Source organism: Nerophis lumbriciformis, linkage group LG35 (genome assembly GCF_033978685.3).
Source record: "Nerophis lumbriciformis linkage group LG35, RoL_Nlum_v2.1, whole genome shotgun sequence".
Classification (NCBI taxonomy): domain Eukaryota; kingdom Metazoa; phylum Chordata; class Actinopteri; order Syngnathiformes; family Syngnathidae; genus Nerophis; species Nerophis lumbriciformis.
In genome coordinates, this window is record NC_084582.2 from 19181585 (window position 1) to 19199189 (window position 17605).

Consider the following 17605-nt stretch of genomic DNA (forward strand, 5'->3'; position numbering starts at 1 on the left):
CTTTGCTGCTTGCACATATTTTTTTGACCAATTAAATACACTTTGTGGAAGAAAAAGAGAAGCGGAATCAGAATGCAATGGAAGTCGGAGTTTAAAAATACATAATACCTGGACTTTACTATCGCACTTCACTTTAAAAGACAATAAGAACTATTCATACCTTCATGAGTTACGAGTTACCGTAGTTGTCACAATTATTCTGTTATTATATATATATATATATATATATATATATATATATATATATATATATATATATATATATATATATATATATATGTATATATGTATATATATATATATATATATATATATATATATGTCAAGACTTGGACTTTGGTGTGGTTTGTTTTCCCGAGATGCATAAGAATTGGACCGGACATGGCGTGAAGTTAAATACATGATTTAATAATAGACTATAAAAAGTATAAACAAAAGGCGCGCACAAGGCGGGGAACAATCTTGGCTAATAAAACAAAACCAGCACAAAGGCAGAACTATGGAAAAAAAGGAATAAACAAAAGGCGATCACAGCGGACGTACAAAACAGTGGCTTGAATAAACAAAAAACTTACATGGCAAGAAAAGAGCAGCATGAACTATGACCTGGACAGAGTAAGCAGCGTGTCAAGAGTGCAGAGCATGAATGTGATGTCGCCAGGCCGACCAACAGAAAATGACAGGCTTAAATAGTCATGTGGTGATTGAAAACAGGTGCGTGAGTCCAAGACGTGAAACAGGTGACACTAATGGTTGTCAAGGTAACAAACAAACAAGGAAGTGCAACCAGGAACTAAAAAGAGTCCAAAAAATAAACAGCACATGGCCAAACAAAAACATGATCAACAGACATGACTTTATATATATATATATATATATATATATATATATATATATATATATATATATATATATATATATATATATATATATATATATATATGAAATACAACTTACTTCACTATTTATGATTTATTTATTTATTTTGGAATTGTATTATTTATGGAGTATATTGTGAACAAATTGAGAACAGGAAGTGAACAAAAGTGTTAGCAATTGCTACGAAATGGAAAAGGGATAGGATTAAATAAGATCTGCTTCTTCCTACTCCTTTTTGAACGTGTTGAAAAGAGGAACTGGAAATCTTGGTAATATGGAAATGTAATAGTATGTATGTTTGAAAACAACCAAACCGTAAACCACCTTTGTGATAAGTTATTTAATAAAATGTAAAAAAAAAAGGTTTCTTTACAATAAAACAGTCTATTGTCATCTATTTGTGTGTCTGACTTTATTTGTGATTCTCTACATACCGTACAGTATGACTACCAAATAAAAAAATTTCATAAAAAAAATAATGTAAATCCAGTCAATCTGTTCCAGACACCCACAAATATTGACACAAAACACATTTTATTGAAAATAATTGTAGTTTGTTTGTAGTTAGTTTTGTACCTTTTTGACTGTGAGTCTGTCAGTGCATCCAGTCTTCAGAGCCCTCAAAACACTAATCTAAAATAATACTAAGGCTATTAAACAACAAACCTTTAAGTTTAAGTAGCACACCTATACTGCAAAGCTGTAGTAGTGTGATTTGCTTATCATACGGTATGGACGATTTTTTTCTGTCAGCAATATTATAGACATTATTATTATGACTTTTATGTGTGAATGTGAGTGTCAATCTATCCATCCATCCATCCATTTCTACCGCTTGCCCCTTTCGGGGTCGCAGGGGGTGCTGGAGCCTATCTCAGCTGCATTCATGTTGCCAGATAATGTCTCCTAATAGGTGCCATTTTAGGGTCCTTATACATACACCATAATAACACCCGTACATTGAAGCCCAGTACGTCTGACTAAGGTAGCCGTAAAGTTCAGCGTTCCATCAAGAGGTGCGGCTTGGTAGCTTACCAAAATCGTACCAAAACATTATGAAAGATTTTTAGGTGCCATGTGTAATGTTTTGTGTTCTCAATTAAACATCAAAGTTTTGGTGTTGCTTGCTTACGGGTACTTGCTAGCATCATTATTGATCGGGGCTTCAACCTGCAGTGCACCCATATGTTTTATGTGTGACTGCCATCTACTGCTCAAACTTATCGTTGTAGCACATAAAATTGCTTTGAGGTCGGTAAGTACAACCAGAATCAATACATTCACTAGGTGCACCAGGTTATAAGGCACATGAAAATGAAAGTATTTTAAGTTAGCCTTATTGTCCGAAAAATACGGCAGGTGCTTTTACTTTTCATTTTTGGAGTGTTTGGGACAGAATAAGAGACTGTATTTATCTGACATTGACAAAAAGTCTACATGCCTTCAAAAGGAACTCAAATATTTATTCATCTGTTGTTTTCTTGCAGAGGCCTTCGACTTGGTGCTGCGCCACGGTCGTAACTCCACGTTGGCCATGCTGAAGTCCGAGTTCCCCGCTCTGGGAAGCGGAGCCCAAAGCTCAGTGGGGCAGCTCTTCCTGGACATGTCCCTCTACATTCTGGGCTCAGACTCTACAGTGGACCACATGGTGGCAGTGCTCTATGGCCGCTTTTTTCACCTGGCCTACCGCCGCCTACTTGGAGGCAGTGGGTCTGTATCTGAAGAGTGTGCTAGAGAAGCCTGGAAGGATTCAGGAGCTTTTGGGCCGTATCCCAAACTTATGATGACCCGTCTGTCCCGCTCGCTCTTAGCAACACGCGTCTTCCTGCAGGCGTTGAATCTGGGCATCGAGGTTGTTAATACCACAGACCACCTGCGACCCAGTCGGGACTGTGGCCGAGCCCTGATGAGACTGTGGTACTGTGCGCAGTGCCAGGGCTTGCTGGGGCCTCCAGCCTGCAGAGGGTTCTGTCAAGCAGTGATGCATGGCTGCCTAGGAGGAGCGGTTGAGGTGCAGCCTCATTGGAAGACCTACGTCGATGGCTTGGGGAGGTTGGCGGCGGCCATGAGTGGGGAGCAGGACATGGAGGCTGTGGTTCTCAGACTGCCAGCTATGATCCGACTGGCTCTCAAACACGCTGTGAATGCACGCAGCCGTCTCAGTGTTGTGGTGAGTCCTGCACACACACACACACACACACACACACACACACACACACACACACACACACACACACACACACACACACACACACACACACACACACACACACACACACGGCACGATAATAGCCCAGAAAACAGACTGACCGTAGCAGCTTTGTGTTTAATGAAGCTGGATTTAACAACTCTAAATTTAATGAGGGAAACAGTTATTTTACTGTCTCAGTGGTTATAAAATAAAATAATTCAAGCACATACTCACCAGTCACACTTGTTTGGACCAAAATAAAAAAAACACATCTCCTTAGAGCCAATGGTGTGCACATTTTGAACAGATAGAGTTATATTTTTATTAGTGGATAAAAGGCTGCACGGTAAAAAAATATATCATGCATACGATGAGGATAGCTTTTGTAATGACTTGAGGACGTCTGCCTTTGTCTTTTGAGATGCTGTTTTTGTCCTTTGGGATGTCTCAAGGAGTGCCATACACACGCACGCATACAAAAACACATCGGCACAGGGACGGCAATTTCTTCATATTATGTCTCTGGTTCCCTGTTGCATTCACATTTCAGCACAAGTAAACCCAGTTACAATTAGAGCAGACTAAAGTCCACTTTTCCAAGCATTCACGGTCCGCTTGTTTGATGCTTGCTCAGGTTAAAGCTGCTTAATAAACTGTTATATTTTACCTTTGTGCCTTAACGCCATCGCTTGTTTATTCTGCCATCTGGAATCCCACAACCAATACCAAATCTTGCGAGACACTCTAGTCCTGTAAGACACATTGACTTGGGAAAGTAGTCCCATTTTTTGTATTGTATTATCAGTCCACTATGCCAAAACAAAGTACGGTACGTGCATTTTCTTTTTTGCATTTTCTTAGGTGCCTTAAAAAGCTATTGGACATAAGACCATTTTGACTGCTAGTAATTTGACAAAGAGGGTGATATACTGTGGAATTCCAGAATCTCGCTACAATGTACAGGAAGTCTGCATCAACAATTAGTACCATTCTTTAAAAAAAAGAACAAATCAAAGAAGCTAAGATGCAAAAAGGTTCAATTGTCATCAACTTGAACATGTAAGACAAAACAAATCAAACAAAGCAGCTTGCAAATCTCCCTGATCTTAGTCAGGCCTAAGATGTCAGAGTGACCTTTCCTACATGAAAACAATGAACTGCATTATGGTAATGAACAAGTAGTACACAGAGTATATTTTATAGAATATTCTTACAGTTCACTACCCAAAGTGTGTGACCAAAAGTGAGGGTAGAAAGGTTGATCTGTAAATTGAGCACTTTGACTTCCGGCTCAGTTCACTCTTCCCCACAATGGTGTGATACAGCAACTGCATTACTGCAGATGCTGTGCTAATTCACCTGTCGATGTCACACTCCCGCCTTACCTCACTCATGGAAAACATCCCATGATACTCCTCCACTTAGGAGACGGCGTGGCGAAGTTGGGAGAGTGGTCGTGCCAGCAATCTGAGGGTTACTGGTTCAATCCCCACCTTCTACCATCCTAGTCACGTCCGTTGTGTCCTTGAGGAAGACACTTCACCCTTGCTCCTGATGGGCCTGGTTAGCGCCGTGCATGGCAGCTCCCGCCATCAGTGTGTGAATGTGTGTGTGTGAATGGGTGAATGTGGAAATAGTGTCAAAGCGCTTTGAGTTCCTTAAAAAAAGGTAGAAAAGTGGTATACAAGTACAACCCATTTACCATTTAGGGTAGATACTTTACTCCAAACCCAGTACATTTCACTCAAATGGAAATAAAAGTGTGTCCAGGGCAAACACAATAATGGATGAAGGAATGGAACGTTATTGTCATCCCACTTAAAAAGTACGAAATTACATTTTCAGTACAAATCCGTCCAAGAACAGAAATACAATTACAGGGTAAAAAGAACAGGAACACTGAGTCGTCACATAGCCGTAATAAAAAGGTAATACAAAGGGTAAACATGGGAGGATGAGGAGGGGAAAACTAAGGAACTAAACTAAACTCCTGAGTGGGGTTAGTTAGAGACCAGGAAAAAACCTTGAGCAAACCACATATACATATTACGACATACAACTGGAGACTTGCAACGAGGGGTGAGGGAGCGGACATCCGGCCAGAAGCTGCCACCTACTAGGGCTTCTGCTCTGATATCCGTCCAACCACGTGGGGTGAAGCGACAAAGGCATGGGTTGTGGGGTTCGTGTGTTTGTAGGGTGTATTATCCGTGGATGTGTATGTGTGCGGAAGACTACAGATAACATCTGTTCCGCAACCTTGGTGCACAGCCAGTCAGTCCAACAAAAGTCAACAAAGTGAGACAGGGAAAGAGTTTGCTGCACTGTCTTCTACAGGACTATTGAAGCAACAACCTTGCCAGGTTGCTTGCAGCCTGAGAAAACAATCCAAATGAGAATGTTGAGTGAGTGAAAACAAATGTAAACTTTTCACTCTGTGTATTTATGGTTCCCAAATTTATACTTTGCCATGCAGAGCAGATGGTGTCTCCAAAAGGTTGTCCAGTTTGCGATTGAGGCCAAAATCACAAAAGTCTGGGTCCCCCCAGCTCTGCCCGCATCCTCCAATCATTTGTGGCAGCTATAGGGTACTCTGGATGGTTGCCAGCATCTTTCACCATGGCAACGCTTACTCCAATCAATTATCATGATTCCGAATGGGTAGATATCTTCAACGTCCTTGACTGAAAGGGTCACCACGTGGCATTCGGCTTCTCCCAAGAGTCCGTCGTGTGTAAAGCAACAAATGTTCCGTCAGGACAGGTAGAATATCCCAAACCCGATATCTTGTCAATGTCATTGATAGGCCAGTTGTTAAATTCCATTGTTTGGATTTTGGAGGGCACTGCAAAAAGAGGCTACAAAGAGACAAAGACAATGAAGCGACATGAGAGACAAGGGAGAGGGAAAGGGTAAGCGTACGCCTTCGATGAGTGCCAGAGGGAAGGTGTAAACTAATAATAAATAATAAACATAATAAAAAACAAACATATTCCTTTACAAATAGATATTCTGACTATGCAATTAAAATGGAGCCTTAAAGGCCTACTGAAATGCGATTTTCTTATTTGAACGGGGATAGCAGGTCCCTTCTATGTGTCATACTTGATCATTTCGCGATATTGCCATATTTTTGCTGAAAGGATTTAGTAGAGAACATCGACGATAAGGTTCGCAACTTTTGGTCGCTGATAAAAAAGCCTTGCCTGTACCGGAAGTAGCAGACGAGTAGCGTGACGTCACAAGTTGTGGAGCTCCTCACATCTGCACATTGTTTACAATCATGGCCACCAGCAGCGAGAGCGATTCGGACCGAGAAAGCGATGATTTCCCCATTAATTTGAGCGAGGATGAAAGATTCGTGGATAAGGAAAGTGAGAGTGAAGGACTAGAGGGCAGTGGGAGCGATTCAGATAGGGAAGATGCTGTGAGAGGCGGGTGGAACCTGATATTCAGCTGGGAATGACTAAAACAGTAAATAAACACAAGACATATATATACTCTATTAGCCACAACACAACCAGGCTTATATTTAATATGCCACAAATGAATACCGCATAACAAACACCTCCCCACTCCCGTCCATACAACCCGCCAATACAACTCAAACACCTGCACAACACACTCAATCCCACAGCCCAAAGTACCGTTCACCTCCCCAAAGTTCATACAGCACATATATTTCCCCAAAGTCCCCAAAGTTACGTATGCGACATGCACATAGCGGCACGCACGTACGGGCAAGCGATCAAATGTTTGGAAGCGTACTCATGGTACCGCGTCTGGGCATCCAACTCACAGTCCTCCTGGTAAGAGTCTCTGTTGTCCCAGTTCTCCACAGGCCAATGGTAAAGATTGACTGTCATCTTCCGGGAATGTAAACAATGAAACACCGGCCGTGTTTGTGTTGCTGAAGTCGGCCGCAATACACCGCTTCCCACCTACAGCTTTCTTCTTTGCTGTCTCCATTGTTCATTGAACAAATTGCAAAAGATTCACCAACACAGATGTCCAGAATACTGTTGAATTTTGCGATGAAAACAGACGACTTAATAGCTGGCCACCGTGCTGTCTCAAAATGTCCTCTACAATCCGCGACGTCACACGCTGACGTCATCATACCGAGACGTTTTCAGCAGGATATGTCGCGCAAAATTTAAAATTGCACTTTAGTAAACTAACCCGGCCGTATTGGCATGTGTTGCAATGTTAAGATTTCATCATTGATATATAAACTATCAGACTGCGTGGTCTGTAGTAGTGGGTTTCAGTAGGCCTTTAAAGACTTTCTGATACAGTTTTTGTACTGGATGGTTACACTTTCTCTTGTATCCTAAACTATGTTGTGACCGCTGAGTTAAAAGCAACCTTTTCCGAGTCATAAAAAGGATGAATAGAGGAAGTGACTTGGATCATTATTTTAACAAGCATTTCTTTCCTTGCTGCAATAAAAGTCTTGCCAACAGCGGTGACCCGTTATGTGTGTGTTCTATTGCAATAAAAGCGTCAGGTTTGTTCAGGGCCCACAAGTGAAGTCAGGGAGAAGTGCCCATGAAATATGAAGGCATTTTTCTACCACAGCAACAGAGCTGGATGTGTGTTTGCGCTTGTATATCTGGTGAACTTTTCACTCTCACACCCTGAATCCCCACAGTGACCGGGTTTCCACTCAGAAGCCATCATTTATTAACTTGCAGGTTGACCTCACTTACTTCGCATCCTGAGACGCTTTCTCTCTCTCTCAGTGCAAGACCCTTATTTAAAATGAAATGCCATCACAGTTCCAGTCAGCACACATGACTTTAAGCTGTGACCATGACACAGATTGGTTTCACTATAGGATTACAGCTGCGACAATGTGTCAGTGCATTGCTGCGTTTGGTTTGTGTTCCAATGTAATCTTGCTGAGACATCGCATGCTCAGGGCTGTCGTTGAAGGGACGGACGGGACCATTGTTTCTCTTTCTGCTAATATTGTCTACCCAAAATGTCACCGGAGAAAATGATACTGCTTGATGCCTTCACCCCATATATTCATTTTAAAAGTGGGCATAAATAAGTGGATTACAGCATACTTACTAACATTTTAACTTAAGTAGGTTTATGTTTCAGCGCATCAACTTGTAATACAAATAAAGTGTGAGGATTGAGCCTTTTGAATGCAGAGCAGTGATTGGTTAACTTTACTTCAAGGGCTTTCCCACAATATAAACGGTGTGTCTGCCCAATGACGTTATAACTGTAGAATGATCGAGGGCGAGTTCTTGGTTCCTTATGTGGGTTTATTGTTAAGCAGTTTCATTAACGTCCTCCCAGCGCGGTAACAACACACAACAACAGCAGTCACGTTTTGGTCTACCGTAAAGCAGTTCGTCTGCCGTAAACAGCAATGTTGTGACACTCTTAAACAGGACAATACTGCCATCTAGTGCATTTGATGAAAGCACTTTTGTGCGTGCCACACAGCAATGCATCATCAGAGAGGGTGTTCAGCATGGTTAGAAAAATAGTGACAGAGAATAGAACAAGGATGGACAATTCAACCCTTAACTCAAGTATATGTGTAAATAAATGAACACTGAAATTCAAGTATTTATTTTATATATATATATATATATATATATATATATATATATATATATATATATATATATATATATATATATATACAATAAAAGAAATATATAGCTAGAATTCACTGAAAGTCAAGTATTTCTTATATATACAGGTAAAAGCCAGTAAATTAGAATATTTTGAAAAACTTGATTTATTTCAGTAATTGCATTCAAAAGGTGTAACTTGTACATTATATTTATTCATTGCACACAGACTGATGCATTCAAATATTTATTTCATTTAATTTTGATGATTTGAAGTGGCAACAAATGAAAATCCAAAATTCCGTGTGTCACAAAATTAGAATATTACTTAAGGCTAATACAAAAAAGGGATTTTTAGAAATGTTGGCCAACTGAAAAGTATGAAAATGAAAAATATGAGCATGTACAATACTCAATACTTGGTTGGAGCTCCTTTTGCCTCAATTACTGCGTTAATGCGGCGTGGCATGGAGTCGATGAGTTTCTGGCACTGCTCAGGTGTTGGCACCCCAAACCATCACCCAACCATGCAAATTTTGCATTTCCTTTGGAAATCGAGGTCCCAGAGTCTGGAGGAAGACAGGAGAGGCACAGGATCCACGTTGCCTGAAGTCTAGTGTAAAGTTTCCACCATCAGTGATGGTTTGGGGTGCCATGTCATCTGCTGGTGTCGGTCCACTCTGTTTCCTGAGATCCAGGGTCAACGCAGCCGTCTACCAGCAAGTTTTAGAGCACTTCATGCTTCCTGCTGCTGACCTGCTCTATGGAGATGGAGATTTCAAGTTCCAACAGGACTTGGCGCCTGCACACAGCGCAAAATCTACCCGTGCCTGGTTTACGGACCATGGTATTTCTGTTCTAAATTGGCCCGCCAACTCCCCTGACCTTAGCCCCATAGAAAATCTGTGGGGTATTGTGAAAAGGAAGATGCAGAATGCCAGACCCAAAAACGCAGAAGAGTTGAAGGCCACTATCAGAGCAACCTGGGCTCTCATAACACCTGAGCAGTGCCAGAAACTCATCGACTCCATGCCACGCCGCATTAACGCAGTAATTGAGGCAAAAGGAGCTCCAACCAAGTATTGAGTATTGTACATGCTCATATTTTTCATTTTCATACTTTTCAGTTGGCCAACATTTCTAAAAATCCCTTTTTTGTATTAGCCTTAAGTAATATTCTAATTTTGTGACACACGGAATTTTGGATTTTCATTTGTTGCCACTTCAAATCATCAAAATTAAATGAAATAAACATTTGAATGCATCAGTCTGTGTGCAATGAATAAATATAATGCACAAGTTACACCTTTTGAATGCAATTACTGAAATAAATCAAGTTTTTCAAAATATTCTAATTTACTGGCTTTTACCTGTGTGTATATATATATATATATATATATATATATATATATATATATATATATATGAAATACTTGACTTGGTGAATTCTAGCTGTAAATATACTCCTCTCCTCTTAGCCACGCCCCCAACCACGCCCCTCCACCACGCCCCCCACCCCACCCCCCACCTTCCGAAATCGGAGGTCTCAAGGTTGGCAAGTATGCCCATTGATGAAGACAAAGAATGTGTCTTAGGCCCCTTCTACACTAAACCGGCTAAGGTAATACAGGGTAAATCCCACCTAACCTTATCCTTATCCACACACACAATGGTCGTTTAAGACCCCCTCCCCCCCTCCGTCCGCCGGCGCAACGCGATCTCGTACGCAAGCGTGGAAAATGCGCACGTTATAGTCACCTCCAGTGTTGCTTTGTGTGCAAGTTCTTAAATTAAATTTAACTTATCTGAACAATATCCAGTGTTTCAATTAACTGGAATCCAGTGTGCTGTGGGGCCCTATTGTAGTGAATCACACCTGAGCCATCATAAATTAATCAAATCTTTAATGGACATGTAAAAGTATACAATGTGACAAAGAACATTTTATAACAATCAATCTCGGGATCTACCGTATTTTCTGCACTATAAGGCGCACCGGATTATAAAGCGCACCCTCAATGAATGGCATATTTCAAAACTTTGTTCATATATAAGGCGCACCGGATTATAAGGCGCACCTATGCAGCCATTAGATGGAGCTGCGCTAAAGGGAATGTCAACAAAACAGTCAGATAGGTCAGTCAAACTTTATTAATAGATTACAAACCAGCGTTCTGACAACTTTGTTCACTCCCAAAAAGAATAAACAGCTGATTTACTCGTGTTACGGTAAATCAAACGTTAGTGCAATCACAATATAGAAACACTCGAAATAGTGCAGAGCAATAACAATATATCAATAACTCAACGTTGCTCAAACGTTAATGTCACACAACACAACACACAAAATAAACATGTAAAGCTCACTTTATGAAGTTATTCCTCATCCACGAATCCCTCGAATTCTTCTTCTTCAGTGTCCGAATTAAACAGTTGGGCGAATACGGCATCCAACATGCCCGGTTCCGTTTCGTCATTAATGGAGTCAGTGTCGCTGCTGTTGTCTAGCATTTCAGTGACAATTCCTGCCTTCCTGAAAGCTCGGACCACAGTTGAGACTGATATATCAGCCCAGGCATTTATGATCCACTGGCAGATAGTGGCGTATGTCGTCCGGCGCTGTCTCCCTGTCTTGGTGAACGTGTGTTCGCCTTCTGTCATCCGTGTTCTACTGCGTGACCGATCGCCTTGAGTTTAAACTCTGCGTCGTGAGCGTGTCTCTTAATAGGAGCCATTTTGTGGTCTTTACATAAACACACAAATGGAAATGAAACGTCATATATCCCAGCATGCACCGCGCGCTTCTTCTTCTTCTACGGGGGCGGCTGCTTACCATAGAAGAACTTTTTTTTTCTACGGGGGAAAATGAAGTTGGCGGCTGCTTACCGTAGAAGAAGAAGCGCTTCTTCTTCTACGGGGAAAAATAAGTTGGCGGCTGATTACCGTAGTTGCGAGACCTAAACTTTATGAAAATTAAGTTTAAGTTTGTTGTGGCTCAATATTGGTCCATATATAAGGCGCACCGGATTATAAGGCGCACTGTCAGCTTTTGAGAACATTTGAAGTTTTTAGGTGCGCCTTATAGTGCGGAAAATACGGTAGATATCTGGTCAGGACACTCCTCACTCTTTTGCCTTCACCTTCATTGTCCATTCGTTTTTGGTGACTTTATATACTCTGGACCTAGACGTTGAGTCCGCGACATACATGGCGGACAATAACTGATACAGTCTGCTTTGCCAGTCCAAATGCATTCAATGTTTTCCGTAGTCTTCACTCGACGGTCAGGTAATACAAAGCACACGCTTCCTTTTTTTTTTATCACAGCCAGTTTTTCGGTAAGTGGAATCACAGCTGACCCGGACATTGGAAAGTTCTCTTGCCGTCTGAGATGTGTAGTATCCCAAATAGCTGCAATTGCGCGTTTCCTTTACTTAAGGTATTCATGTGTGATTTACACAAGCGTCTGTACATTTAGAAAGTCTGGATGACTTGCCTCCATCTTTCCAGTGGTTAGCTCCGGTTGTTGTGATGCTGGCTGTGGCGCGTTCTTTCTGACGCCACTTCCTGTGTGGGGTGCGGTTTTTCTGACTTCACTTCCTCTCCAAACTCAGTTTGTAAACGATCAATGAGTCCATACAAAGCTAAGAGCCAGAGATTAAAGAAATACACGGCGCACTTACCCGTGTAAAAAAATTGTCTGAGGAGGGGGACCTTAAACGATAGATTAGTGTGGCTGAAATGAGGCTAAGGCTAAATAATTCTTCGTTTAAAGGGTTATCCGGCTTAGTGTAGACAAAGCCTAACTGTCCTGCTTCCACATGCATTTACATTTTGAGTTCATTTCTGGTGGTGTTATGGTGCATGCTTCTGCCTTTCATTGCAGAGGGTATAAGTTCTTTTCCTGGCCAGGTTTGCATCAAGAAGAGTATCTGGCATAAAAACAAAGTCACACTGATTCATGAGATTGAGTCACTGTGCTGCCACCTGACAGGTAAAAGCCTGCAAATGGAAAAAAAGTGCATAAGTGTGTCCCAATTAGAAGTACAGCAAAATGTGGTGCACCGTCAGTACCAGGATGTTGCACTCACTGTTTGTGGCGGTAGAGCTTAACCACCAGGCATGTGCAGACATTAAATAAATAAATAAATAAATGGGTTATACTTGTATAGCACTTTTCTACCGACAAGGTACTCAAAGCGCTTTGACAGTATTTCCACATTCACCCATTCACACACACATTCACACACTGATGGCGGGAGCTGCCATGCAAGGCGCTAACCAGCAGCCATCAGGAGCAAGGGGTGAAGTGTCTTGCCCAAGGACACAACGGACGTGACTAGGATGGTAGAAGGTGGGGATTGAACACCAGTAACCAGCAACCCTCCGATTGCTGGCACGGCCACTCTACCAACTTCGCCACGCCGTCCATTTGCGGAACAAGTTGTCAAGCCAGGCAAAAAGGGCACCGAATGCAAAAATGCTTGGTAAAATTATTATTATTATTATTAAGTAAAAATTGCAGCAGGATATTTTCAACGTATATAGTCAGGGCCGCCCCACGCTAAATTTGGGCACTAAGCATTTTATTTCGGGACCTTCCTCAGACCTATTACAACTATTTTTCACACCTTTTTATTAATTTGAAATGATTTTTAGACTTTTTTAATCAAACCTAAATGTAATTTGATCCATGTTTTGTACTAAAATTAATTCATGAGAAATATATTGTTCAATATATTTTTTTTTAAATTCAAAACAGAGCCCCTCACAGATCACGCTGCCCTACCCCGCACGTTTTCTGGATTTAGGGCAGGGCAGCCATGTATATATTAACCAATACAAACTTAAATCATAAAATGCATTCATAAAAAAAAAGATGATGTGTACAGTAGACAAATGTATTATTTTTTTTGAGTTGAAGTATAAGCAGCATCACATAAATAATATACCACAATTTATCTCACCAAACTGTCATAGCTCAATATAAGATCCACCTTTTATCTAAATATATACAATCTTAAATTGTCTGATTTATAGTACTGTTTAAAAAATATTTGCCTGCCCCCAGCTTTGCCCCTCAGAACAGATAGCAGTGGTTCAAATGCTTTATTGTATTGCTATTAACTGTTGACATTTTATACCTTGCCCAGTTGAAGTTTAGCTCAAAAGCTAATACTGAAAAATTTACAGAACTGTTTTTTTTTTTTTAATAATGTGTGCTCTCTTACTAAATGAATTAAATAGAAACAAGGGATGTAGTGTTTGAGCCCCGGTCAGGGTATGTCCCACTTATTATTATTAATTTAATTGTTTTTGAGCACTGTAAAGCAGTTTGGGGAAGAATTCTCCCAATAACTCACAAAAACATAGTTGGGGGAATTGATTACAGAGAGTAAATTTTATGAAGTGAAAAAATTGGCCTCCGGCAGGAAGGGCTCTTTTCAAAAGGGCAGGAGCCTGAGCACCACTAAGGGTCTATCTGTGCTCGTGCCTGCTTACCAGCCTCAATCATCGCTATGTTTTGTACATATCGGAAGAAGAGGAGTGAATAAATACTACAAGTCGTTTGCAACTAATTGGTTGGGACAGCACTCCACTGTCAAAATCTGCACCCTCAGGATCAAATTGTGTACTAACAGAAGTATTTGATTTGAGAAGTAAACACTATCAGGTGGATAACATTTTTGATGATTAGTAGATGTCAAGATCAGTGAATATTTGCACTTGCAAAAGCCGTCTACAGGATGGACTCACCGGTTGCTCAAGATGCCTAAGCTATTTTAGTCATGTGTCAAGTACCAGCAAATCAAGAGGTCTTCTTCAACAGACTTATCACGCATTATCAAGCATGGCTCCATCACAATGATGGAAAGACTAAAACCCAGTGAGGCCATAAAGGCATTGTCACTCATTTTGAGACCACCATGCATGGTGTCGTGAGGATGGTTTTCCTGCTAAAGGTTACCACAATTACCAGGGCATACAGTACAAGCTTCACTGCTGCATACATTTCTAGAGACCATCAAAACCAGGAGGTGAGGCATCCTGACCAAAGGGTTTTCCAATATATGGATTCATAACGCACGCGACGCCCACACGGAAGCAGCGTTGCATTAATTGAAATCTTTCCTGACCCCATTTTTGAATTGCAATCACCTAATTTCTGAGATCAAGTCATGCCTTCTGGCTTCGACAGCTGTGTTCTTCACAGCTTAATAAAGCGGTGGGAAAAATGTGTCACCCTTGGCAGTGCCTATGTAGAGCAAGACCAATAATATGTGCCAAGTGTCACTCCTTTCAGTCCATGGGAAGTGGGTCAGGGGAAGTCTTAACATGAAAACCTGATCTAATATCTGCCTTTGCTGTAGGATCACCTATAATGTTGTCTAAAACCGATGGAGCAATGAGTACACCTTGGGTATTGATTGTGTTATTGATAACATTCCACACTGTATTTCTTCAGCAACCATTTCTTTTTTGGTTCTTTCTATCTAAAGTTAATCCAATAAAGCTATAAAGAAGATGTTTGGCTCGCAAGGCTCCTCTCAGGGAATTTTCTAGAGCCTGTTTTGTCTTTCCTGCACAAACCAGGCTGTGTGCTCTCACCGTATGATGTAAATATAAATTAAATTAATAAACTAATGATTTGAATAATTGTATTTTTATTAATTAATGTGCATTCAGGTAATTAAATTAATTAACAAAATATTCAACTAATCAAATAAAATGTTTCAATTGCTAAATTAATTAATATATTGAATTAATTGATAAAGAAGCTAATCGATTATCCATCCATCCATTTTAAATGATAAATGGTAAATGATAAATGATAAATGGGTTGTACTTGTATAGCGCTTTTCTACCTTCAAGGTACTCAAAGCGCTTTGACACTACTTCCACATTTACCCATTCACACACACATTCACACACTGATGGAGGGAGCTGCCATGCAAGGCGCTAACCAGCACCCATCAGGAGCAAGGGTGAAGTGTCTTGCTCAGGACACAACGGACATGACGAGGTTGGTACTAGGTGGGGATTGAACCAGGGACCCTCGGGTTGCGCACGGCCACTCTACCACTGCGCCACGCCGTCCCTTTTCTACCGATTATTCCCGATTAAAGCACCAAATTGTATTTTACATTACATAAAAGTAAGTATTTTAAGATGTTTCTCTCAAGCATGGATACTTTGAAAACGGTTGCACTTAAGAGATATTGCAAAGAATAGTTATTTAGTATTTTCAATTGTTATTATTATTCACTATTTACATAAATAATCTTGGACAGAATATTCCGAACTCAACTTTCCATTTCTATGCTGATGATACTGTCATATACTGCACAGCACCCACACTTGCTGAAGCTTTTAAATATCTACAACATGCATTTGACAGAGTACAAGAACAACTTTGCTATCTTCAACTGGTTTTAAATGCAGAGAAAACAAAGTGTATGCTCTTTACCACATCAAAAACTGTAAGATCATCACTGTGTGAGAACATTTTAACAAGAAATGGGCAACAAATTATGTTAGTATCTGCTTTTAAATATTTAGGATTTTTAATTGATGACCACTTGAGTTTTAAGGAGCACTTTCAGTATGTTGTAAAAAAACTGAAACTTTTACTGGGATTTTATTATAGAAACAAGTCTTGCTTTTCTTTTACTGTGAAACAGAAATTGGTGGAAACAACCTTTTTACCTGTTATTGACTATGGGGATGTGTTGTACATGAATGCTACTGCTGGTTGTCTCCACAAGCTGGATAGTGTGTACCACGGGGCACTGAGATTCATCACCAACTGCGCTCCCCTTACTCACCATTGTGTGTTATACTCAATGGTTAACTGGACATCTTTATGTGCTCGACGCCTCAATCATTGGTATATTTTCATCTACAAAACCATTCTGGGTATCACTCCATCTTATCTGTCTTGTCTTTTAACAAAGAAACAAGGAAGTCACAATCTTCGTTCAATGAATGTTCTGCAATTTGTCGTCCCCAAAGTAAGAACTGAACTTGTCAAGAAAGCATTTAGGTTTTCAGCACCGAAGGCTTGGAATAACCTACAATCGAACATTAAACTTCAAACCCTTGTTACATTGAATGAGTTTAAAGCTTCTGTGAAAGGACTGCAGTCTACCTTGTCTGTATGCACATGTGTCATGTGAGCAAGTTTTAATGTTGTAAATGTGATGTTTTATGTATTTGTTTACTGTTTTTAATGTAACCTTGCTGCTGCCCTCTTGGCCAGGTCTCTCTTGGAAAAGAGATCTTTGATCTCAATGGGATTTTACCTGGTTAAATAAAGGCTAATAATAAAAGAGACTGCAGACCAACTGGTCTAAAAGGGGGGTCTATTTAAAGGCTAGCGTATACAAAGGAGTTTTAAGATGGGACTTAAATGCTTCTACTGAGGTAGCATCTCTAACTGTTACCGGTAAGGCATTCCGTAGTACTGGAGCCCGAATAGAAAACGCTGTATAGCCCGCAGACTTTTTTTGGGTTCTGGGAATCACTAATAAGCCGAAGTTCTTAGAACGCAGATTTCTGGCCGGGACATATGGTACAATACAATCGGCAAGATAGGATGGAGCTAGACTGTTTAGTATTTTATATGTAAGTAGTAAAACCTTAAAGTCGCATCTTAAGTGCACAGGAAGCCAGTGCAGGTGAGTCAGTATATGCGTCAAACAGGTCATCAAATGATCGTTAGATACAACATATGCAAAATATGCTTCATATAAATACCAACTTTGACTTTGACCAGCATGCATGTTGTAGTTAGGGAAACCGGTATCTAAATGTACTTCGATATTTTCAGGGCTTGGGAAAGGATCCTGTCAGTCTGGCTTGTAGAGATGTGGTTTCATGTGATTTCAAGCAGTACAGCCACACAGTCTCTCACTTAACCTCCCCTCCAGGGACG

General features: G+C 40.6%; 1 protein-coding gene across 2 annotated transcripts in view; it reads left to right on the forward strand.

Moving 5' to 3' along the window:
* gpc3 (glypican 3) overlaps nt 1-17605 on the forward strand; it is a 334992-nt gene that overhangs the window by 171104 nt on the left and 146283 nt on the right. For both annotated transcript variants that reach the window (XM_061928018.1, XM_061928019.1), the window contains exon 3: nt 2367-3049. In XM_061928018.1, coding sequence (XP_061784002.1) covers nt 2367-3049 — 683 coding nt within the window. The remainder of the gene's footprint in view (nt 1-2366; nt 3050-17605) is intronic.